Source organism: Xyrauchen texanus, chromosome 28 (genome assembly GCF_025860055.1).
Source record: "Xyrauchen texanus isolate HMW12.3.18 chromosome 28, RBS_HiC_50CHRs, whole genome shotgun sequence".
Taxonomy (NCBI): domain Eukaryota; kingdom Metazoa; phylum Chordata; class Actinopteri; order Cypriniformes; family Catostomidae; genus Xyrauchen; species Xyrauchen texanus.
This window is the reverse complement of record NC_068303.1, coordinates 3,840,110-3,864,676: the sequence shown is the minus strand read 5'-3', so window position 1 is coordinate 3,864,676 and position 24,567 is coordinate 3,840,110. Positions and strand designations below refer to the sequence as shown.

The 24,567-nt window shown below is 37.6% G+C and overlaps 1 protein-coding gene across 1 annotated transcript in view; it reads right to left on the bottom strand.

Moving 5' to 3' along the window:
* Positions 1-317: 317 nt before the first annotated feature.
* Positions 318-24,567, bottom strand: part of xrn2 (5'-3' exoribonuclease 2) — a 37,555-nt gene continuing 13,305 nt past the window's right edge. Inside the window, exons 19-31 of the mRNA XM_052095320.1 lie at positions 22,720-22,827; positions 22,481-22,570; positions 19,302-19,374; positions 19,122-19,205; positions 18,858-18,955; positions 16,271-16,350; positions 16,110-16,166; positions 15,442-15,510; positions 15,044-15,172; positions 12,898-13,058; positions 5,379-5,436; positions 1,131-1,272; positions 318-738 (exon numbers count right to left, since the gene is read on the bottom strand). Coding sequence (XP_051951280.1) covers positions 679-738; positions 1,131-1,272; positions 5,379-5,436; positions 12,898-13,058; positions 15,044-15,172; positions 15,442-15,510; positions 16,110-16,166; positions 16,271-16,350; positions 18,858-18,955; positions 19,122-19,205; positions 19,302-19,374; positions 22,481-22,570; positions 22,720-22,827 — 1,209 coding nt within the window. The 3' untranslated portion in view covers positions 318-678. The remainder of the gene's footprint in view (positions 739-1,130; positions 1,273-5,378; positions 5,437-12,897; positions 13,059-15,043; positions 15,173-15,441; positions 15,511-16,109; positions 16,167-16,270; positions 16,351-18,857; positions 18,956-19,121; positions 19,206-19,301; positions 19,375-22,480; positions 22,571-22,719; positions 22,828-24,567) is intronic.

The window sequence follows — 24,567 nt, the reverse complement described above, 5'->3', positions numbered from 1 at the left end:
AATAACAATTTTAACGGAATATCGTTCGATATTACCGCGACAATTGTACCGATTATGAAATTCCCCATTACAACCAGAATAATTTAATTTAAGATTTTATTAAACACATTTGAGGACACTTGCAAGATTTCTTGAATTATTTAAATGCATTTAGAATGAATTTAAGTAGCTGAAAAGAGTCCTTTATTTGTTAGCTGCTCAATTATACCTTAATTGATTTAAACAAAATATCTTTTTTTCTATATGCCAAAAATAGAAAATGCACCACAATTGTCCCGATTTACTAGTTACTCATATTCATACATTCCAGTCAACTCCACTGTTTGATCTAATTTTTAATGGTCTCTCAAAATGTTGATCTGCATCTATAATTGACAATAAGATATGAATATACAGTTAAAGATTACAAAAACGCTACAAAACACTGATTCCGCTATGAGAGTAAAACAATTATAAAACGGAGAATTAATCAACACATATAACACACCATCCTAGTCAAGAAATACATCAAACTCAGTGGTCTCGTCTCGTGTATTTAGTTTTACAGGCATATTCTTAAAAATCAATACATAAGAACATTTAGTCAGTAAAACAAGAAAAAAACAGTTACAAATCAACAGCGCAAAAAGAGACAATGTTGCATTGAATAAAAAAAGAAGCCGTTTTTAGGCTGAGAGTTTAATCTGTCCATCTGTATTGTTTTGGAGGCATGGGATAACCCTGTCCAGAATTAGACCCCTAAAAGTCAAAAAGAGGTTAGATGATCAGAGGTCAAAAAGCAGTTGATGCATATTAATCAAGAGTTGTTAAAGTGTATAACTTTTCACCATTTCTTTGACTTCCATAATTTTATTTTAAATGATTCTGTGGTGACAAATCAAAAGTTAAAAGTACAAATATGCCCCGTGTGGCCTTAAATAATTTGAGTGCATAAAGGTGCATGGAATAATAATGATCAAAATGCTGTTTAAAGTAGTTTAAGATGGAGATGGAGCATGCCGTACCACAGGAAATGTAAACTTTCCAAAAGTATTTCAGGTCAAAAACCCAATTACAAGGACAATTTATGTTTAGCCTTGAGCCCTGAATAAAAAAAAAAAAAAAATGTATTTGTTACAAGGTGCTCAGACCTGCTGTTGCGGTCCACCTCTGCGGTTGTCATGCTGATTGTGAGGGGGTCTCCAGCCTCCTTGTCCCCTCTGCTGGTTCTGCTGGTACGCAGTGCCCTGAGACTGCATGGACCGACCCCAACCATGACCTCCCTGCTGGAACCTGTGGAAATCAGACCAAACTATTAAACAAAGAAACAATACAAAACATCTCTCAAATAGAGTTGACATGTCTGCCTTCAAGAGTTTCATGAAGTCCACAATCAATCTCATTCACTTATAGAGAGACAACTTAATGAAAACCTCCCCACAAATAACAGGATGGTTATGAAGATTGAAAACATATTTGGTCAAAAACACTCACTTATATACATATAAACTTGACCATTACCATCGACCCTCAACTGTAAATAGAAATATTAATCTCAAATTGTAAAATAAAATTGTTTACTCAACTTAAACTCAAGTTTTTACACTTCTTACTAGTTTTAATCAAGTTACCGTTACTCTAAACCCTAAAGTTGTCATTAATAAAAACATTTAAGTGGTCCTATAAACAATACTTGAAATGTCACCTTTTGGAATCATAACTCAAATATTTACTTCCTTTAAAATTTGGATTTGAGTATTACCAACTCAAAATTATCATGTACAAAATTGTAGCTGTGTGGAATACCCATAAGCCTGAATAATTTATGTATATTTGGTCAAACAAGGGAACTTGTGTAGTAAAATAAGGAGTTTTATTTTAAAATGCAGTTATATATATTTCTTATCACTATTGTTGTTGTTTTGTTGTAGCTGGTTGATAGTTGTGAAGTCACCACAAGGGTGATTATGGTTACCTCTGGTGAACTTTGAGACCGTTAAGTTCAAGCCATTCTTCTTCACTCAACTGAACTTTACAAAAGTGCAGATTTATGCGCACCAAGTACTGAGTAAAGTCCAGTGTGCCCTATGGTTAACTTACAAATTTCCTTTACAATGTATAAGACATGTTATAACCAAATTTAAATGATGAAATCCAAACAATGATAATTTAAATCACAGATGAGTTAAGTTTACTTGTAACTAGTCAACACTACTTAAATTAAGTTGAGTTTACTTGAGCCAGACAAGTACGTTTACTTAGAAAAAGCATGCAGCCCGATTATCTTTAAAATCTAATAAATTGACCTTGGATTTTTCCAGTGAGGGCTCTCATATCTTCAGAGAAATACGTTTGAAGTCTTTACTTTCCCACACTATAAATCATTACTAAAAAGTTTTTTTACACTGAATTCTCCAGGCAATTGTGATTACTGGATTAGGATTAGAAAATAATTTTATAGGGGGGTCTGGGTAGCTCAAAGAGTATTGATGCCGACTACCACCCCTGGAGCTGCAAGTTTGAATCCAGGGTGTGCTGAGTGACTCCAGCCAGCAACCAAACTGCCCCGGTTGCTAGGGAGGGTAGAGTCACATGGGGTAACCTCCTCATGGTCGCTATAATGTGGTTCTTGGTCTCGGTGGGGAGCGTGGCGAGTTGTGCATGGATGCCACAGAGAATAACGTGAAGCCTCCTCACGCACTAGCTCTCCGCGGTAACGTGCAAACAAGCCACATGATAAAATGTGCATGTTGATGGTATCAGACGCAGAGGCACCTGAGATTCGTCCTCCGCCACCCGGATTGAGGCGAGTCACTACACCACCATGAGGACTTAAGAGCGCATTAGGAATTGGGCATTCCAAATTGGGAGAAACAATAATTTTATAGACATTTCTATGCACTCGCAAACAGAAATGTATTAAATATTTCAGATGACAGCATAAGAAAAAAAATAGAAAACTTACATTTTCCAAGTTTAGATCACCAGACTCAAAATGGGTTATTGACAAACTGTCCAAGGACTTTTTAAATTCAACATCAAGGTTTTAGGTTAAAATGAAGAATTGTAATAAAATTACATAAATACATTTGTAAAAGATAAGGCAAAAAGTTCAAATTCAAAAGTAATTTGTCATTCCTGGACAAGGAGAGAGAGATATATAAAAAATAGACATTGCACTAACAAATAGCAATTTATACAGTCTTTGTAATATTTTAGAGAGCATAAGGGAATTTATTTATTTTTGGATTAAAATTTCCACGTAAAAAAATTAATTTCCAAGCCTTGAAATGAACACAATTTTCAGTTGCCTGACATTTCCATGGCTATGGGAACCCCGATTATTCTGCTCATATGAAGCAAAGAAAACAAATCCAGAAGACAAATAATGACATTTCTGTTGAACGAGCAAAAGTAGCATTTTGGAATGCAAAGACCAGCTGAGTTTGAGATCCACTTCATTCATCCACCGACAAACTATTCAGACATCCGCTTAATGAATGCTATGAATAACACCATCAACCTGTGCTTGGCCACAAACCAGGTCACCTTCAAACACCTTCCAAACTTCTATCAGTTTATAGGAGGAAGCTGGACAGAACAGCATCCCTCATTACTGAAACGGGTCAATCTTCCTGAGGAATCCATAATCCCTTCTCCAGGTTCATTCGGCTCGGTCCTGAACAGTTCAAGAAACTTCTCTCTAATAACTACTGACCTAAGGTGACACAGGGCTACAATGGGCTGCCAGGCCTAAAAAGTTGAACTAAAAGAAGCTGATTAGTCCCTGAAGTGGTCTGGAGCCAGAATCAATGGTAGCCCCTGCACACAAGAGACACTGAACTGCAACAGCATTAGTCCTGCCTCATTAAGCCCAGCAAACCTCTTTAGGAGAAAATTTGTTTAGCGTGCACAAAAACTAATTCCAGTCCAGCCCCCCCATGGAGAACTTCAATAACTTGTAAGATAACTAAAGCAGAGAGGAACAAGGTGACTCGTTTCTTTCTATTTACTAAATGTATAGTTCCGACACTGGCTTCAGATCGGATGAGCTGCATTCAAATCTGTTGTAAAATGATTTGCAAGTGGTTTTAATTAAAAACAAAAACACGACTGTCCCACAGTTGTCGCATCATTTCAAACACACCAAACAATTTTGCCCCTAATAAAGAAAAAAAAGCCATAGTTTGAATTTGTTTTTTTAATCAAGAACGAGACTTTGTCTAGATGTCCTACGTGCTAAAACTGCCCAAAGTCGAGTTAGCATCCATTTATGCACCAAGCTGCATTTGCTTGGCGACATTCAAACAGCCTACACTTTAGATAATCAATTATATTACTAGGAATTATTCAAACATTGTGGTCTTCATCATATTGTTTTTATAAAACACGAGCAACAAAATAGGTTACTCGAGTTGACGTTAACCTTGTGCGAACCCGCGTACACAAGCGTAGATGTTGCATTTTGGCTTCGCTATATGCAATGCATAAATTCTTTTATTCTAACTTAAATTCTTTTAAGTCACTAAAAAGTTAAACTTCTCACATATGGAGTCGTGTGACAAAACAACATGGTGCTGATCACAGCAGAGTTTGTCTTTGGGAGAAACGCCAAAAAACTACATCTGGTGAGAAACCTCATTACGTTTTTACACCGAAACCCGTTTTAGTCAAAACACTAGTGTCTCTAGTTTCATCCGATATGCCATTTTTTATCGATTTAAATGGTAAATGGTCTGCACTTATATAGCGCTTTTTTAACCTTAACGGTATTCAAAGCGCTTTACACTGACTCATTCACGCATTCACCCACCAATGGCGGCAGAGCTGCTATGCAAGGTGCTAGCCTGCCATTGGGAGCAACTTGGGGTTCAGTGTCTTGCACAAGGACACTTCGGCATGTGGAGTCGTGTGGGCCGGGATTCAAACTACCAACCCTGCAATTAGTGGCCGACCCGCTCTACCAACTGAGCCACAGCCGCCCAACATTTTTGCTTTCAGAAGCATCATATGGAGTTACGCACACTGGAGTTTAAGACGTTCACTAAATAGGGAGCAAGGGAGTATCCCATAGATCTCTATGTAGCTCAGTGCATGTTTCGTAGGTGCTACTAGTTACAATTTTAAAAGGTAAATGGAAAATGCACACAGTAGTCATGCTCAGGTCTCAGGAGGTTAAAGAACACACCTGTGGTAAAAATCACTAACGCATGGGCTCTTGTGTGGCTTATTGCTTTATTCTGCATTTTGTTTGTGGTGCTCACATATACATAGAGACACTCACAGCATAATCTTGTGCAAACATAGAAATGTACTTTTAGAAGTGTATAATGAGAGACCTTGCAATACCTTTCATGTATTCTTTCTGGAAGTAAAGGACAAACACGGAGTTGTCTTACCTGGGATTTGATTGGGGATTGGCTCGGGGAGGCTGATTAAATCCAGGCTGTCTGAAATCTGTGAAAACGACAAAATGGATGATTATTTATTTATATATAATAAAAAAGGTCAGGTAGGCACCAGGCCACAGCAGAATGCATTTAGCTTTGCATATAAAATGTTCATACAAGTACACACTTACATTTACGTGACATACTTTTACGTTTAAAATTCAGAGCTGAAAAGTAGCAACGAGCATAAACGATAAATTGTGCACCCTGTTGAGTGGTTTGCATTTTGAGACTTCGGGTGGTATGCAACCACCTACAACCCTTTAGCAACCATATAGCAACATCCAGGCAACCACACAACACACCCTAGCACTGTGGCAGCGGGTTTTGCATTGGCACGCACCACTAATTTTCTTCAGAAAACCAAATCTAGTTTCATTATAACATGAATTTGCTTCAATGGGGAACTTTGAAACTAAAACTACAATAACTTTCTGAAGTGGCTGGATAAACAAGATATTTCAAATGCTATACAGACCACGCTTGACTGATGTTTCTTAACAGAGTCCATCCATCCATCTTCCCATGAACATGTCCATTAACGGAGACCAATTTCTTATTTTAAAAACTGGGAAAACAGAATGGGTCAAAGGTCTCCAAAATAAATACATAAAAAAGACTTCATTAACCCCATGTGTCGGCTTCTCATTTCAGGGGAAACAGTTGCATAGATGAAATCCGTTTGGTAATATGAACAGGATTTACGGGGAGTATCAGAAGTGCCACATTTGCATTTCTTCCCGTGCTCAATGAAATAAGCATTCATCAGCTGCCGCTGTGTCGAGCTCAAGTGCTCTAGTTCCAGAGCTGCAGGTCCTTCACAAAGACGGACTTGTGTAAAAAAAAGTAGCAAGCGGCTTCTTTCCAATCCGCCGTTGCCAAGGTGATCACCAGCTGCAAGGGTTCGAGCTGTTTGTTTTATAGGGGCAGGAGCGGAGACGAGTGTGTGTGTATGTGTGTGAGAGAGACAGTGACAAAGACAAGAACTTCAGCCAAAGAAAAAGCTGTCATTTACAAATGTGGGCTTGGAGGAGTAAAGATGGAAAGAAATAAAAATTAGACATTTAGAAGCCAACAGGATTGATAGTTTCATAAGGAAAACCGTAAAGTTGCATAAATGGTTGTGCAGCGGTGGAACTTTTTCTAGGTGCATAAACCTCGAGCTATGCAGGTTTATCGGCTTTACATGGTCATGGCATGAGTTGAAAGCTTGCATCCAACTCAACACGTGATAAAATGTACCCTTATCTATGTAAAGTTTAATAAGACTTTTAGGTATATTTTAAGCCAAGTTGTCTAAATGGTTAAAGGTGGGACTATTTTTCTAGGCAGATTTTTTTTCATATTTGTCTCATGTTTAATGTTTTGAAATTAATATTTAATGTGCTAATAAGTCTTGTGTAGGGGTGGGTAAAAATATTGATTTCCTGATGCGTCGAGATCATCATTTGAACAATCTCGATATTAATTCTTAACACCAAGATCGATCTTTTACTCTATGTGCAACCCTCCAGTACAATGAGGAAATCACTCGCATTTGCAACCAAATTTCATGCAACGCGCCAATTTTTTTTTATATATCTGGCAACTGGCTGGCAAATGTTTAGATTTCACTCAGCAATGAATAATTTGTAAAGCATAGAGGTGGAGCTGTCAGCAGCGAGATACTTCGCACTGCATTTTGAGAGTAAAAGTTGTTTTGTGTGTCTAAAGATGAGATCCACGTGACCAATTTGTCATTGAATGTCTCTTAATATCCTTTCTGTTTGTTACAGTCAGTTGTTGATTAAAAAAATACCCTATAATCAATCATTTAATAACAATAAGGCCTAGAACAGATGAAATAAAGTAATTGGGAGTATCTCGTTAACATGCGCTAATTTAAAGACACTTTTACAGAACTGCCGTGTTTCCTTAAAGAGACAGTACCGGTTTTTAGTATGTGTTCAACAAATCCATATGAATACCTGTAAATCAGTACAAATTAGTGTTGTCACGGTACCAAAATTTCAGTAGTCGGTACCAATACCAGTGAAATTTCACGGTACTCGATACCATTTTCAGTACCAAAGCAAAAACGGGTTACTAAACAATACTTTTATTAACAAAGTCTACAAAATATTAGCAGCAGAACTTAGAACAAAAATATGCCATTGAGCAACACTTTAATTTAAATATATTATATTTTAATTATAACAAAACTGAACAATGCTTAAAGTATTTTTGAACACGTATATAAGATTTGCTTCAACTTTTGCAACTTTTAATTTAAGTTTTTAACCAAGTACTAAAAAAAGGCCAAAATAAACAAGCATACAATAGAATTAATAAAAAACAATTTCCAAACTAATGTGCAAAGTGCTCTCTTATTAATAAAGCAGCATATTGCCAATTTTCTTCATGATAAGAAATACACAGTGACATATATTATGATTAAATAAGTCGCGAGCAATCGCGTTCTAATTTTGCTGCATTTAGCGCGCGCGAGGGAGGAGTTCCCCGAGGCAGAGTCTCTCTCAGCTATGGCAAGCCGTTTTAACTTTTATTCATTTCCAGGATATGAACCCTTGATATCAACAATTCCATCACTAGTTAAAATGATAGTTATTGATGTCAGGAATTCGATATCTACTAGTAACAATGCCAATTCTTGATATCAACAATTACATTTTTACTAGTTAAAATGCTCATTCTTGATATCTGTAATTGTATTTTCACTAGTGAAATGTTTCCCTTTTCATCAGCCTCAAATGCAAATAATTTCCAAACCTGGCTTTTTCCACTTTTCATTTCGACATGATTCAGTTGATACTCAGCAGCAGCAGCAGCTGCTTTGCTTGCCGCAATCTTTTACTTGTTGCGAGCATTCAAAAGGTCCCGCCTCTGCATGGGTACCAGGTAGACCCGGTACTCTGTACCCCGGTAACTTCAGAAATTCTGGTATCGTAAATAATTTTTTGTTTGAGTACCGACTTGGTACCGGGGTACCAGTATTTTTGACAACACTAGTACAAATTACGCAATTAAACTATAAACATGTAACGAAAATATGCAATACAATACCATATCTATTGATTAAATGCATTGATTTGTTCAATTTGAAAAAGCTAAAATGTGACCTCACCAAAATGATAAATCTAATAATAATTAATTAGTAAATTAATATTTTCATATTGTACCTAGTTAGGTCTCCTGTATAATTAACAGCATTAGCTGGGAGACAATTTAATATACAAGCAAAAGGGTAATTATAAATAAAACTTACCCATATATTGAATCAAAATCTAAAGCTTATGAATCGGAATCTAATTGAAAAACCTGTATCAATTCCCAGCCATAGACTTGTGGATATATTGAATCTATATTTAGTGCATTTAAAAAAAACTCTGGTGCAATGCCTTGCCCCATTGACTTCCCTTGTGCAAGAGCATTAATAGAGTTGAAACTTTTCTGTGGTAATGTCATTATGCCACAAATGCTGTTAGATATCCCAGACTCTTTAATTCTACACCCAATAAACACCTTTGAAATCCAGTTTGCAATCTAATGACCAGAAAGACCGATCGGACCACCCACTTACACCTCCATTATCATCATCTAATTCATCCTAGCTCATCTCACAACCAGCCAAACGAAAAAGGTGAAATTACAGCCAATTCATCCTCCTCTCAATAAACACTGAGCACAGTCCACAAACTGAATGTTGTGACGTTAAAGCCAGTTGACACAAAGCTCAAATAGGATTATGCATTTAAAAACACAACAGTAAATAGCGTTGTCAACTTTACAGAGGGATTACATTTGTCCTAGTGCACAGACGTACACCCTGATCTCTAATGAGCCCGTAATGAACCTCTCAATTCAGCTTATTAATATCCATGGAGCGCAGGACGGCAGGACTGTAATACACTAGTTGGTCCTTTAACACCAGCTGTTTTGATTAGGTTTAACAAAAGCCTTCAGCGTGTCTCGGGAACTGTGCATTGAGCCGACACCGCAGGAGGGAGAGAGAGTGAGACAGTGAGCTGGAGAAAGTTAATGAGGATTTACCGCACACAGACATGCTTTAAGAGCAAAACAGCAACAGAGAATCCTGTGGTAGCCCTGGAAGATGCTTCTGGGAGTAACGTTATGATCTTTTCGATGCAGGTTTGTTTAATATGAAGTTCTAGACTTAGAACTAAGCTGTCATTTTTGGATAATTTCTTGAACAGTTTTGATTCAGTAGTCCTCGTGTTGCGCTAAACCCATATGACCACTTCTGTGAAACAAAATTAGGTGGTTTAAAGAATTTTTACACTGCATTTCTTCCATACAGTAAAGGTGAATGGGGCTCGAAAATGAACAAATATTTGGCACCATAAAATCAAACTGCTTTTGTAAATAAGGTTTGGAACCGAGAATTGGTTTTTCAGAACTGGCTCTATTTAAAAAAAGAAAACAAATGTAAATAAATACCAAAATGTCTCACAGCACTATTTATTTTTATCCCCTTTTCTCCCAATTTGAAACTCCCAATTCCCACTACTCGGTAGGTCCTCGTGGTGGCGCGGTTACTCACCTCAATCCGGGTGGCGGAGGACAAATCTCAGTGGCCTCCGCTTCAGAGACAATCAGTCCCTGCATCTTATCACGTGGCTCATTGTGCACAATGTTCCTTATGCTCATGCTACACTCCGCGATCCACGCACAATTTACCACACGCCCCATTGAGAGTGATAACCACTAATCATGACCACGAGGAGGTTACCCCATGTGACTCTACCCTCCCTAGCAACCGGGCCAATTTGATTGCTTAGGAGACCTGGCTGGAGACACTCAGCACACCCTGGATTCGAACTCGAGACTCGCTGAGCAACCCAGGCCCCTACAACACAATATTTCTTCCTCAAAATATTAAAAGACTCACTAATTGGACCAAGAACCTTTAAGAGGAATTGCAATCACTAAATTCCAGATTTCACACGATAGCTTTAAAAGGAACAGACCGAAAGACATCTATTCACATTTCTTAATCGGTCACAACATCTGGCACCATATTTAATATATGAAACAGTGAATGATCTTTTAGAGCTGCAGAGGTAAGGGGGAATTTTCAGTGATTAACAAAACTTTAGGTGAAGACTACTTTGAATACAGCACACAAGTCATAAGGACGGTCTTTTATGGTCCTTTTAGTCATTTTTGGAGGTTGACAGCATCTGTCCCGATTCAGTCATCCTTTGGAAAGGTGGAAATCTTCTTTTGTGTTCAAAAAAAAGGGTAACCCTATTTGAATAAATAATTTGTGGTTGTACTAACTCTTTAAACAAATTGATACGGAAAAGAAACTCTAAAAAAAAGAGAAACCTGGTTCACAACCTATTGATTACAAATACCTGCAATATTAAACTACATTATAATTTTAGACCTGGAGGTAAAAAAAACAAATACAAAACTCTTGAACGAGTTATCAAAGATGGTGAATTGCCGTCTCAATTGTTGCATATTTTCTTTGATTGCGTTATTCAAGGAAACATAACTGACATACGGGACAGTTAGTGGGTTACGTGGGTACATTTAATTGCAGAGTTTCGTATTACAGCGAAGCGCAGAGTGAAGAGCTACAGTGATCAGCAAGAACCCCCAAACCTCCATTTGCATCAAGTGGCAGCAGGGCGGCTTCAATTCGCCCACAGATGAGATGATGAATAATCTAATCTGTGGGCGAATGGAAGCCGCCAGTGCAAATTGGCACATCAAAGTGAGAGTAGCAGCATGGGGAGACCGGAGCTGTTCAGAGGGGAACATGGTCTGTGTACAGATGGTCACTGTACACGCTGTCATTCTATGTCAGCCTCTTTGTCACCAAATCATGAGGTAAAACAAGATAATGGTTCATATATTATGTTCAGTCTTTTTGGTTGAACGTTCAACACGAAAATGAATGTGAATAATAGTAATGGACCAAGAGGGCAACAGTCTGGTTCAGGAAATTAAAATAAAATCTCATTTATTTTCTACATAGGGAAAAATATTTTAAGGATGAATTATAAACCTTTTAAGACAGTCCTACCGTGCACTCAAAGGTTATTAATGGATGGTATAAATCTCAGCAGAGGCCACTAGTCCACACATTTCCTTCAATTTTTAAACAAATAGTTTAATAGTAGAATTAGTGAATAACTATACTACCCATGATCCTGAGGGAGAAAATCCACCAATCAGAGAATCACGGCAAACAAAGTGCGCCAAAACAGCTTTTCAGCGACTGCTCACTCCCATTAGGGTTTGTTGACATTACATCGTCATGGCAACAAAGTTGTAAAATGTTATATAACTTTACACAGAAAAAGGTTAGAAAGTGATTTTATCACACTAAAATCATGTTAACATGCATATTATTAATGTCTTGTGGCTATAATTTTGAAATAGTGAGTATTTTAACATACGGATGGCCCCATTGACTTCCATTGTAAGTGCTTCACTGTAATAAAGATTTTTCCTTATTTAAAAGAAAAAGGAGGGACGAGTACAAATTAATTTGAGGTAATCAATATCATGCCACAAATGCTGTCCATCGAGCTTAACGTGTATTGAACCAAGAATATTCCTTGCACTTAACATCAATAGTTTTATATTTTTCCATAGTTTTTAATTCGATTACATCATTTACAATGCGCCGAGTGATTATAGTTCATTCCCTCATTAAAGACAATAACACGGTCCAAGATTTTCAAATACTTTTTTGCTTCAAATCAAAGTTTGTAATGTTGTGATTCACTTCAGAGCTGGTTGGTTTGGTTCAAGGATTAGAATTTGTTTATTAAGGACTTTATTATATCCCAATGGAAAAATGAATGGGGAAAATACTTCAGGAACCAAGACAGCTGAAAGAGTAGGTCGGCACTGTTGGGCTCTTTAGAGCTGTCAGGCCGATTAATCATTAGATTAATAGGCCGATTATTAGACCAGCAAGCCGATGAGTAAATGGGCAAAAAAGCTAATTTCTTAAACGTTTATATGTACGTTAAGTACATTTTTATAATGTCATTGTTTATGTAAACTGTTATAATGCAAATGCAATCGGCTGAACTGCTTCCTACAATTTACATATCCAATAGTTTTAAAAATGTTGCACTGATTTTGAAGGAAAATCTCCATAATGATTTAAACATGGTAAACCGTGTTAAACAGAGCTGAGAGTCATAATCAAAGTGCCAAAATATTGAATAAGTGAACATGCAAGGGGAAGAGATCATGTAGAACTAAAGTGATTCTGCAGAAACTTCCAGACACTGATTCTGTGTGGGCCACACCGTCCTCTAGATATTGACAAACCCCTAACGGTCCACCCCTAGTGCAAAGAATGAACTTTGTGATTCGTTGCCCAATCTCACTTGAATTCATTTTTTCCCTACATTAGAATTGAATGAATCCACTCATTACCTCTTTAAAACAGGATGTGATCTGACAGTGCAAAACTCACTCTGGTATGAAGAGTAACCGCCTCTTTGAGGTGGGCGGTAGTTTCCTTGGTTGTAGTTTCTAGGGGGCGGGGCATTGCTGTACTGGCCACCCCATTGCTGACTCTCGCCAGGCGGTCCAGAGCCATACAGACCCACCCCTTGATTTCTGCCTGCATGGTGACTGAAAAGAGAGTGTGAAACACATTTAACCCTTAAATGCATGAGAATTTCACCAAACACTCATACATACTCTTACATATTTGGGTCTTTAGAGACCCGACACATATCCATAACAAATGGATATTTTGATGTTATATTTTTCATATATTTAAAGAGAAAATGCAACAAATCAGGACTAAAATAGATCAGGATTAATTACTTTCATACCGAAATTTCATGAGATGAAACTAGCTGTCAAAAACATATATTGGGCATATTGATTGACACATAAGATGCACATATGTATTTTCTCAGACACTTTGAGTCTAAATAGTAGTAAACACTATTCAGTAGTATGTAGTAAATTTCAGTAGTAAACACAAATGACAGTAGTGATAAGTGTTCATGTGTTACACTTGCTATAGTTTACTTTCATGTTGTTTCTTCTCCAAATTAGCAATGTCAAATGTAAATCAAATCGAATCACTGACACATCAGCGCCACCTTGAGCGAGTAAGAAATAACGTGTACATGCATGTTATGTCATAATGAAATAATCATAAAAAAAACAAAAACAATATTCCAATATTCCATACATAAGGTCTCGAATGACCTTAACACTTTTGGTACTATTGCAAATTTTTTGCTTGCGAGTTACACCATTTATAAAAGATAGGTTGAGGAATACTAAAGAGGTGTGGGGATAACTGTAAAAAAATGGAGTAGTCACAGGGGGTCCCGGGGTCACTATAGACATGAGGTATGCGTTTAAGGGTTAAATATCAGTTTGAGAGTTTTGCAAAATAAACAATTATTGAAATTATAAAAAAGGACAAATGTTTGATTCTCAGACCACAACGCAAGTGTAATCAGATTTATCAAAAAGCAACCGCTGGCTATTTTAAGTCCAACAACACCTGTCTGCTTCCAGTCAAACGCAATAACAGCTTTCATTAAGAAATTAAGTCTTTGCTGGGCATTACACCGTGTCCTAACTACACGCGACGCGACGCCGCGACACGCGATAAAAGGTATCTTTTCCATGTTAATCAGCGTTTTTGTCCTAACCAGACGCGACAGCGACGCGAAGTTTCTAATTTAGAAACGGTTCCTATTTCTGCGACGTCGCGGCTGACAGATCCGCCCACACAGAGATCTCATTGAATGGAAGTTCTGCGTGTCACGAATATTTAATCATCAAACATGGACGACAAGGAACTGATTGTCGAAGTTCAAAGGCATTCAATTCTCTACGATAAATCCCACAAAGACATCAGGAAAAAGGATTCCGTCTGGAGAAGTATAGCTGAAGCATTGAATACACATGGTAAGTTAAGTTTAGACTTTCATCTACAGCGAATGAATTAATTAATGTAGCATTTAGCTATAGTAGGCTACTAATGACGCATCAACCTGTGTAAAACAAATTCCGCTTTATTTTCAATGTAAAGTAGAGTGAATAGGCATGACGATTTGTGTCCCTGTATCCAGGGGTGTCATTCCAGACAATCTACTGAAATACAGGCAGGGTGGGGAGTCACAATGACAGTAGTCCGAGCTGTGCACACCATTTCCAATGCGAGTGCGGGCCAGCAGTGTGCTTTCACAGAGAGACTCCGCCCACACGCTGTTCTGAATGGCTGTGATTTTTGATTGACGTGTGGCGTCTCAGTCGCGTCGCGTCTAGTGTGGAAAGACACGCTTGCTGTCGCTGGAATTTTATCGCGTCGCGTGTAGTTAGGACACAGTGTTAATCTGCATACAGCTCCCCTATACACCATACATAATTCATCTTTAATCGTGGGCTGAAATCATCAAGTGGGAAATGTTTAATTAGCTGGTTTTATAAGAACTATTGCAAAGAAATTTTACAATTTGGTAAAAGACAATTTCGTCATTTTAGACAATAGCTCTTTAAAAAAAAAAATAAATTTCAAAAAAAAAAACCATTCAACAAAATAGCCCATTTGTGGGATTTCAGCAGATCTTAGTTATTTCTACACTTACTTGAGCGTTCTGAAACCTGATTGGTCCAGATGGGCTTGTCGGCGATTTGGGTTGAACCCCAGCTGAGGTTTCCAGTTGCCGCGGTTACTCCGTTCCCAGTCTCCCGGCTTTAGAACCTTGTTAGGGATCCTGGAAAGTGGAATTTTAAATGTTTAAGTGATTTTATCAGTTTAAATGAACAATGGGCATTCAAAGTCATTGTAATAAGATTTGGGTAATTAATTCATCCCAATTAGACAAAATCATGTCTCATCTACGGCATATTACATGTCATTATTAAATGGACCTTATGCCTGTGGAATATAACATCAGTTGCCCCATTATAAATCCCCAGTATTTCATTCTCTTTCACAATGAGGTGAAGCATCATGTCTGTGATATAAGGTACAAGATCTTACTTTGCCCCCGGTAGGACAACAGCCTTGAACACATGATCGTCTTCATACTGCGGATCCTTGAATTTGATCCTGCCAACCACAAACCATCAATATTAAAAGTCTGAACTCCAGAGATTAGTACAAAAATGTATAAAGTGACGTCTGACTATTTATTGCACGAGTAATGGCTGTTTGCTCAAAACAGGATCTTTCATGGCAGAGCTATTCAAATTAATTGCATCAGTCCAGAGTTTAGAGCAGCTTTATCCAAAGTTTTTGTTGAACGTCTCAGGGTTTCATGATGTGCACGACCTCTAGAAGAACCAGTCAATATAAGCAGGAAAAAGGCCAATGTTTCAAGGACTGACACAAAATGTACATTCATGCTTTTTTAAAGTGGTCTAGTATGTCTCTGTAACAAGACTTTGCCTTGAGGACACAAATGGGAGTCCTTGAGCAGCTATTCATGCTTAATTAAAATAGAAGACGGATACACAAACAAACTAATGAAAAACATGTCACATGTTTAAGTGATGGACATTTAAAAACCTCATTCTAAAAACAGCCTGGGATGATTTTGTTAAATGTCGATAAAACATGACACATTACTGGTTGATTGTTTTTGAGTTTATTGCAATATCAAAAGGCTATTTCAAGGCAAAAACAAATGTGTAAATGTTAACTCGTACCCAATGGCGGCACTGCTGGCGATGTCTCGGAGCGTTGGGATGGGAGACTCGACTGATCTAAGGTAAAACGAATGTCATACACAATACAAAGCTTTAGTCTCTTCAGACAAATCAAAGACAAAAACATTGAGTAACAAAAGAGATAAATGTTGTGTCCTTACTTATCTGGTAGAATAGGGTCATCGTCTAGATTTAATATACCTTGGATTCCATGGCAAAATTCTGCAGGGATCTCAGTGCCCTAGAAAAGATTGGATAGTTAGAAATAATGGGTCAGTCCATGCCAAACCAGAGCATAAATCAAATATGGTGACCCACAATAACGTCAACCCTCATTGGTTCGTGTCATTGTTTGCTCACGAGATGCACAAAAACCATTGAGGTTTGATGTTACAGACGTCTCACCATATTTCAATTGTGCTCTCTTTACAGGAATATGATTTGAATGCATAAGAATTCTGTTCAAACAACGTACAAATTATGCCTTCAGAAAACTTTAAATATGATGCACAGGTTTCATGGACGCTGTGCGGTATATTGAATATTCACAATATAATTGCGGAAAGTTTGTGGACAATATAAAACTAACTAATGTAGTGCTTTTCAGAAATGTGCCTATTATTCCAATTCCAAACATTATGAACAGCTACAAGTTATTATACAAATCTACAAAGACAGCACGGTATAACATAAGGAGATTACAGCATTTCACCAGATGCAGAACATTGTAAACTACAAACCAGGGTTTATTATAGTTTTGGATTTTTAAGACATTTCGATTTTATATTCAATTTGTCATTTCATTTTCAGTTTAGGTTCATTAGTTTTCAAGGTGTTACAGTTACATTTATGCATTTGGCAGACGCTTTTATCCAAAGTGACTTACAGTGCACTTATTACAGGGACAATCCCCCCGGAGCAACCTGGAGTTAAGTGCCTTGCTCAATGACACAATGGTGGTGGCTGTGGGGATCAAACCAGCATCCTTCTGATTACCAGATTACCAGTTATGTGCTTAGACCACTACACCACCATCACACCATTTTAGTTTTATTTTGGCTTTAGTATGTTAGTTTATGGCTGCTAAAGCATTTTAAAATTTCAAATGTCATTAAGCTTCTCAGAGCAGTCTTGAGGCATTTTTATGTTTAATTAAGGTAGATTGTAAAAGTTTCACATTTTATAACATAGGGTGAAGATGGGTAAAGTGGGACAGCTAAGCTTCATCCCCATTTTATCTATATGCATTTCTTTAAATGGTTAAAATTCATTATTAAACTAATCTTTGGGAAGTAAACAATTAACTTTGCCACACATCCCGATATAATATCAGAAATTTAAAATGTCAAAGCACATTTTACGACCAAAGCAATGCTAAAGAAAATGACAGAAATTTGAGTCAAAAGGGTGATAAAAGTAAAAGTTGACTTAATGTTTGTAAATATTACATATGATTTATGACGTGAATGCCTAGAAGAGAACATAAAAATGAATTCTAAATAACAAGTAGATGTTTTCTATAGAATAACTTTTCAGGAGTATTGCTGAAGTGGGACAGATGAAAACAAATCTAGGATTTGGTCAAAAGAGTGTCTTTCAAAGATTCTTCCCAGTATTTAGCATTTCTTCATTTTTGCTTTTGACTAAATTAGGGAGGCATCCCAAGCTTTCTATAAAGTATAAGGTCAGGTTATGTGGTATTTGGATCCTATTTAAAAAAAGTGCCAAGAAAATGTTTATTTCCAGAAGTGTCCCACTTTGCCCAAATTAGCCCTACTTCAAATAATTAAATGTTTACATTTTTATTTTAGTTCCCCCCCAATCAATTCAGTTTGTATTTCTAATTCAGTTAACGAAAAATAACACCGCAACAATCGTGAAGTAAATAGGACAGAAATGTATTACTTTTATATAAAACAAATCTAATGCTCAAAATAAAAATGTAATTCAGTATTATATTACAATAATAAACTGGGTACCGTACAGAAATTATTTTAAATTAACTAGTACTATACTTTTATTTTGGAACACAGTCGAATATTGCAGTAGTTTTGCACATCTTGTTTATTCACACACACACAAAAAATCTAGTAAAAATAAAATTAATGCATTTTATTATATAAAATATGAGTGCATATCAATAAATGATTAATCTGGTTTTTCCTTGTTAATTTAGTGAAAAACATGCCTTAATAAAATTAGATCATGTAATAAATAGATTTAAATGTGAAGCACAATCAACAGCATTTGCGGCATAATGTTGATTAATACTAAATTTCGACTAGTCCCTCCTTTTCTTTTAAAGAAGCAAAAATCAAAAAGGTTACCGTGAGACACTTACAATGGAAGTGAATGAGGCCAATTTTTGGAGGGTTTAAAAGGCAGAAATGTGAAGGTGAGTAGATGACAAAATTAATTTGAGTGAACTGTTCCTTTAAGTTTTTGGTCTCATTACCAAACTTTAAAACACTCAAGGACAAAAAACAAACCTTGTCCTCCTGAGTCGTTACTTTGCTACAGTTATAAACAGCTGATGCTAGTACTTATGATGGTAGTTGATGATGATGCAAACATACCAAACGCTCAAATCAAGTTTGCAAACTTCCTATAAAATTCAGGGCTTAGACTAAGCTAAATGACATAGGTCAGAAGCACCATGTGAGAAATATGTGTTGCATAAAGACTTATGACATGGGCAAATGAAAGCATCTTATGAAACAGAGAAAAATAAATTAAATGGATTCATACCTCATCAGATTCTGCACGGTAGAGTTCCTGAATGAAGTCACACAGTGGGTGGGACCTCCCCACAAACAAGACATCACTTCCCAAACTGTTCCGTCTCACTGAAAACAACCAACAGATAGCACTGTCAGATCACAACAAAACTGATAATCACATTATACATGAAGTAAAACTATTTTTAAGGGCAGAACAATATAAACAGTCACTAATTCTGACTATTTTAATAATTTAATCATATTGGAAATAAAAGTATTTGCTCTCTCTCACCTTCCTCTGGGGTTAAATCAGGGTAGACATCAGCCAATGCCGCTCGTAACCTCCGCTCGTCAACAAACGGTAACAAAGCAACACCTATGAAGACAAGACGGGTCAATCGCAAAGATTCAAATGTAACCCATCACTTAGTGTTGCGGTTTAGACTGTGAAGATCCAAAGATAATTGGTTACCCTGCCAGGCGTATTTCTTTCCATTCAAATCAATGGCAAAGTCATCAGGGTAGAAATCAATGATAGACGATTCCTGTTAAAGACGAAACGTTAGAGATCAAACAACATACAGATGTCTACAGTTAATTTGAAGACGCGAAATGAAAATGGACTCAAATTTACTTTCATAAAACATGTCTTATGATTCACAATTGTAAAAGTTCAGGAGTTATTAAAAAAATTTAACAAGCATTTGTTTTGCTTATTTGACATGTATTGTATTTTTTCATACAGCTGAAGTTTCACTTACTGCCCTCTGGAGTAAACAGGTGGTACTACAAGTTTGCATTTCTTAGGAATAATGGGGCACTCGATTAATTGCGTTAATTGTTTTATAAAATTAATCTAACTGAATTAACATGTTACATCGACAGCCCTAATATATATATATATATATACACACACATACATACACAGAAATGATTCAGAACCCTTCTTATGTTGCAGCCTTATGCTAAAATGCTTTAAATGATTTTTCTTTCTTACCTCATAATGACAAAACTTATTTTTGATAATTTAGCAAATTAAATATCACACTGACATAAGTATTTAGACCCTTAACTCAATACTTAGTTGAAGCACCTTTGGCAATTACAGCCTCAAGTCTTTTTGGGTATGGTGCGACAAGCTTTGCACACCTGGATTTGGGGATTGTCTGCAGATCCTCTCAAGCGCTGTCGGGTTGGATGGGAACCGTCGGTGGACAGCCATTTTCAGGTCTCTCCAGAGATGTTAGATTGGGTTAAAGTCAGGGCTATAGGGGCCTGGGTAGCTCAGGAAGTATTGACGCCGACTACCGCCACTGAGTCGCGAGTTCGATTCCAGGGCATGATGAATGACTCCAGCCAGGTCTCCTAGCAACCAAATTGGCCTTGTAGCTAGAGAGGGTAGAGTCACATGGGGTAACCTCCTTGTGGTCACGATTAGTGGTTCTAGCTCTCAATGGGGTGCGTGGCAAGTTGTGTGGGGATCGAGGAGAGTAGCAGGAGCCTACACACGATGAGAGTCTCCGAGGTGTCACGGACAATGAGCCACATGATAAAATGGGATTGACTGTCTTAGAACCGGAGACAACCGAGACTTGCCCTCCACCACACGGATTGAGGAGCGTAACCGCGCCACCATGAGGACCTACCAAGTAGTGGGAACTGGGCATTCCAAACTGGAAAAGGGGATATAAAAATATAATTCCAGGCTCTGGCTGGGCCACTCAAGGACATTAACAGAGCTGTCCCTAAGCCACCCTTGTGTTGTCTTGGCTGTGTACTTGGGTTCACTTTCTAACAGGACAATGACCCTTCAGCCCAGTCTGAGGTCCTGAATGCTCTAAACCAGGTTCTCTTTAAGAATATTTCTGTATTTTGCTGCAAACCAGCAGTACCCCAGTCCCTGCCGCTGAACCCCCCACAGCAAGATGCTCCCACCACCATGCTTCACCGTTGGGATGGTATTGCACAGGTGATGAGTGGTGCCTGGATTCCTTCAGACATGACGCTTGGAATTGAGGCCAAACAGTTCAATCTTAGTTTCATCAGACCAGAGAATCTTGTTTCTCACAGTCTGTGAGTCCTTTAGGCACTTTTTTATGCGTCTTGCACTGAGGAGAGGCTCTTGTCTGGCCACTCTGCCATAAAGCCCAGATCGGTGGAGTGTTGCAGTGATGGTTGTCCTTCTGCAAGTTTCTCCCATCTCCACACATGATCTCTGGAGCTCAACCAGAGTGAACATCAGGCTCTTGGTCACCTCTCTTACCAAGGCCCTTCTCCCCATGATTGCTCAGTTTGGCCAGGCGGACATCTCTAGAAAGAGTCCTGGTTGTTCCAAACTTCTTCCATTTAAGAATTATGGAGGCCTCTGTGCTCTTGGGAACCTTCAATGCAGCCACATTTTTTTGTAGCCTTCATCCCAATCCTGTTTCTAGGCACTGCAGGCCTTTCCTTTGACCTCATGGCTTGGTTTTTGCTCTGATATGGATTTTCAGTTGTGAGACCTTTTATAGACAGGTGTGTGCCTTTCCAAATCATGTCCAATCAATTGAAGTTGCCACAGGTGGAATCCAATCAAAGTGTACAAACATCTCAAAGATGATCGAGAGGAAAAAATATACACCTGAGCTAAATTTCATGCATTCTAGCAAAGGGTCTGAATACTTATGTAATAATTTACCTTCCAACAGGACAATGACCCCAGGCACACAGTTAAGACAACACAAGAGTGACTTAGGGACAACTCTGTGAATGTCCTGGAGTGGCCAGGCCAGAGCCCGGACTTGAACCCAATCATAAATCTCTGGAGAGACCTGAAAATGGTAGTCCACGACGGTCCTCATCCAACCTGACAGAGCTTGAAAAGATCTGCAGAAAGTCCCCAAATCCAGGTGTGCAAAGCTTGTCACATCATACAAAACGTCTGAATACTTTCTGAATGCATTGTATGCTCTGATACCAACATTTTAGCTTTGGTAGGACACCAGCCCTGGTACCAATACTAAATTGATACCAATACCAAATTGGCCCGGTTGCTAGGGAGGATCGTGTCACATGGGGTAACCTCCTCGTGGTCGCGATTAGTGGTTCTCGCTCTCAATGGGGCGTGTGGCAAGTTGTGTGTGGATCACGGAGTGTAGCATGAGCCTCCACATGCTGCGAGTCTCCGCGGTGTCATGCACAACAAGACACGTGCTAAGATGTGCGGATTGACGATCTCAGAAGTAGAGGCAACTGAGACATGTCCTCCACCACCCGGATTAAGGTGAGTAACAGTGTCACCACAAGGAACTAGTAAGTAGTGGGAATTGGGCATTCCAAAATTGTGGCTAAAGGGGATTAAAAAAAACGACAAACTCTTGCAGTTGCAAATTCTGCATTTTTTGTTCCATGTAATAAAATATAAAACTTTAAAACAAACATATAAAAAATAGAGCAAAAAATTTCAAATTTATATATAGTTATATACAGTATACTGATATACAGTACACTTGTTTTTGTGAAATTGCTTACATGTAACAATAATTGTAATACAATTTATTAGTATAAATGAAAACATTAATGAACTTTGTTGCTCAAATGTGTCACATTAAGTAAATGCATTGCAAATGCTGGTTTATGACGTCTTCAAGAGTTTAATTTACTGTCACTCACTGTGTCACTCATTAGGGCTCTCCATGTTGTTGGCAGGAAGTTTCCACTGGCAGCAGGAAATACACTCATCAGCTGCTCCAGCGGTTTGAACTATGGAGAAAGAATTATGGCAATCATGGCATCACTGCAAAATAGCTACATAGATTCAGCAAAGTACAAAACAACAGGAACGTTATTATTTTAGCATTGAGGCAAAACAATTAACAGAGGGTCAATGCAGTCAATGTATTTCAAGTTACCGGTTTGGTCTCTTTCTCGAAATCACTGAACATGCCCTTGAGGTCTTTGAAGTCGGAGGCAAACGGCGCGTAATGAAAGGGGAAATACCACTTCCAGGATGCGCAGCCCTGTGAGAAATTAAATAGACATTTGTGTAATTGTTAAAAATAGGTGGGGAGTTGGTACAATTATTTTATCAATTGAAAAAATCTGTTACCGTTTAGATAAATAGGCATCCTTGCTAACTATTTCAAGCTCTCAAATAAACATCACATTAATTTGATATCCCTACATCTGCTATTTTTCAGCTTTGATGATCTTCCATATAGATCTCCATTTACACATTTGCTCTGCAATGGCTTGAACAAACAGCCATTATAGCAAAGTAGAATCAAACTGTAATGCATCTATATCGATTTACAACAACGTTTTTAAAATTGCAAATCACACACAAAAATGATAAAATACTTCTACACCTCTACGATGAAAAACATGTTTACAATTTCTGTGTTCAAAGTCAATTTGATATTTTTCCCCAGATAAGTGGTGTAACCATCAGGAGACAGTAAAAATAAGTCTTATTAAAAGCTGAAATTCTTCAAAAACTCTTAATTTTAATATCTGAAAAACTTTTGTCTACCAAATCAAAGTTATGTGGAGTAACCAAAATGCAGTAATCATTGTGTTGTCTTGTGACATAAAACAGAGGACCCCTTTAGATCCCCGTGATGGTATGAAAAAGTACATTTTGTTCCAGAAAATGTCTTTATATTAGTGAAACATATGCTTGATGTCAAAATATGTTTTAATTTTGAAAAATTGGTGCACACTTTTTATTCGAGGTGTAAGGATTTGAATACCTTTTACTTGGTTACATCACTTGACATTTAAGTTATTAATCATTTGTAGAAAAAGCACAACATTTTTAAATATATATATGGGTTCACAGTCCTTTTCTGCGTATCGCGGCGCCGTTTTGTGGTACGTTCTGCATAACGCGGCGACCCATTCACCACGTTTCGCAGCCGACCCACTGCCTGATCAGATCTCCCGATGGACAGTCCACCCCTGATCAGCCCCAAAGTGCGTCCGCCCACCAGGAAAATGCCCGGTATGCCAGAATACCAGTCCAGCCCAATTATTACAGTAAATGAAGTAAAATATAATTAAGGATGTTTACACTCTGAATTGGCACTAAATGACCAAGAACGATTCATTTCCATTTATCTGCACCAATTTAGCACTACATACAGTAGTAATAACCAGTAAGAATTATTCAAATATTTCAGACCAAAATATTTTTGGCATGCAGGGACTTCTGTGAACATTGGAATAATGACATGAGCGAAACTTTAATTCAGTTTCGAAAGGATTCACTGAATCAAATGGATTTAACAAATTCACACTAATGAATCGAAGCAATTCTAACTGATCTTTTGCTATCGTAGTTTAAATCAGATGCTAACAAACACTTCACACTTCTATTCGTAAATCACAAATCGAGGAATTGCGAAATTAGTCTGATGGCATGTTTAAAAAACTTGATGCAATAACCAAATTAAATGTGCATAAAAATAGTTACAATATTCATTATGTTCCTTCATTTCCAGCAAAAATGATACAATAGTCACAATATAGTCAGCATGGAACATTTCTGAATATAAGAGTTAAATGACATTTGATAGCTATATTGGAGGGAGAGATTCAGTAAATTTTTCCTCAAATAATCGCAGAGTATGGCTTTAAAAGACTTTGAATACAGCACACAGTATTTAATTAAATTAACAAGTCAAACACTCATTTTGGAGCACGACGACATCTTTACCCATTCACTTTAATTGTATGTCAAAGATCTGCAGGAACCTTTT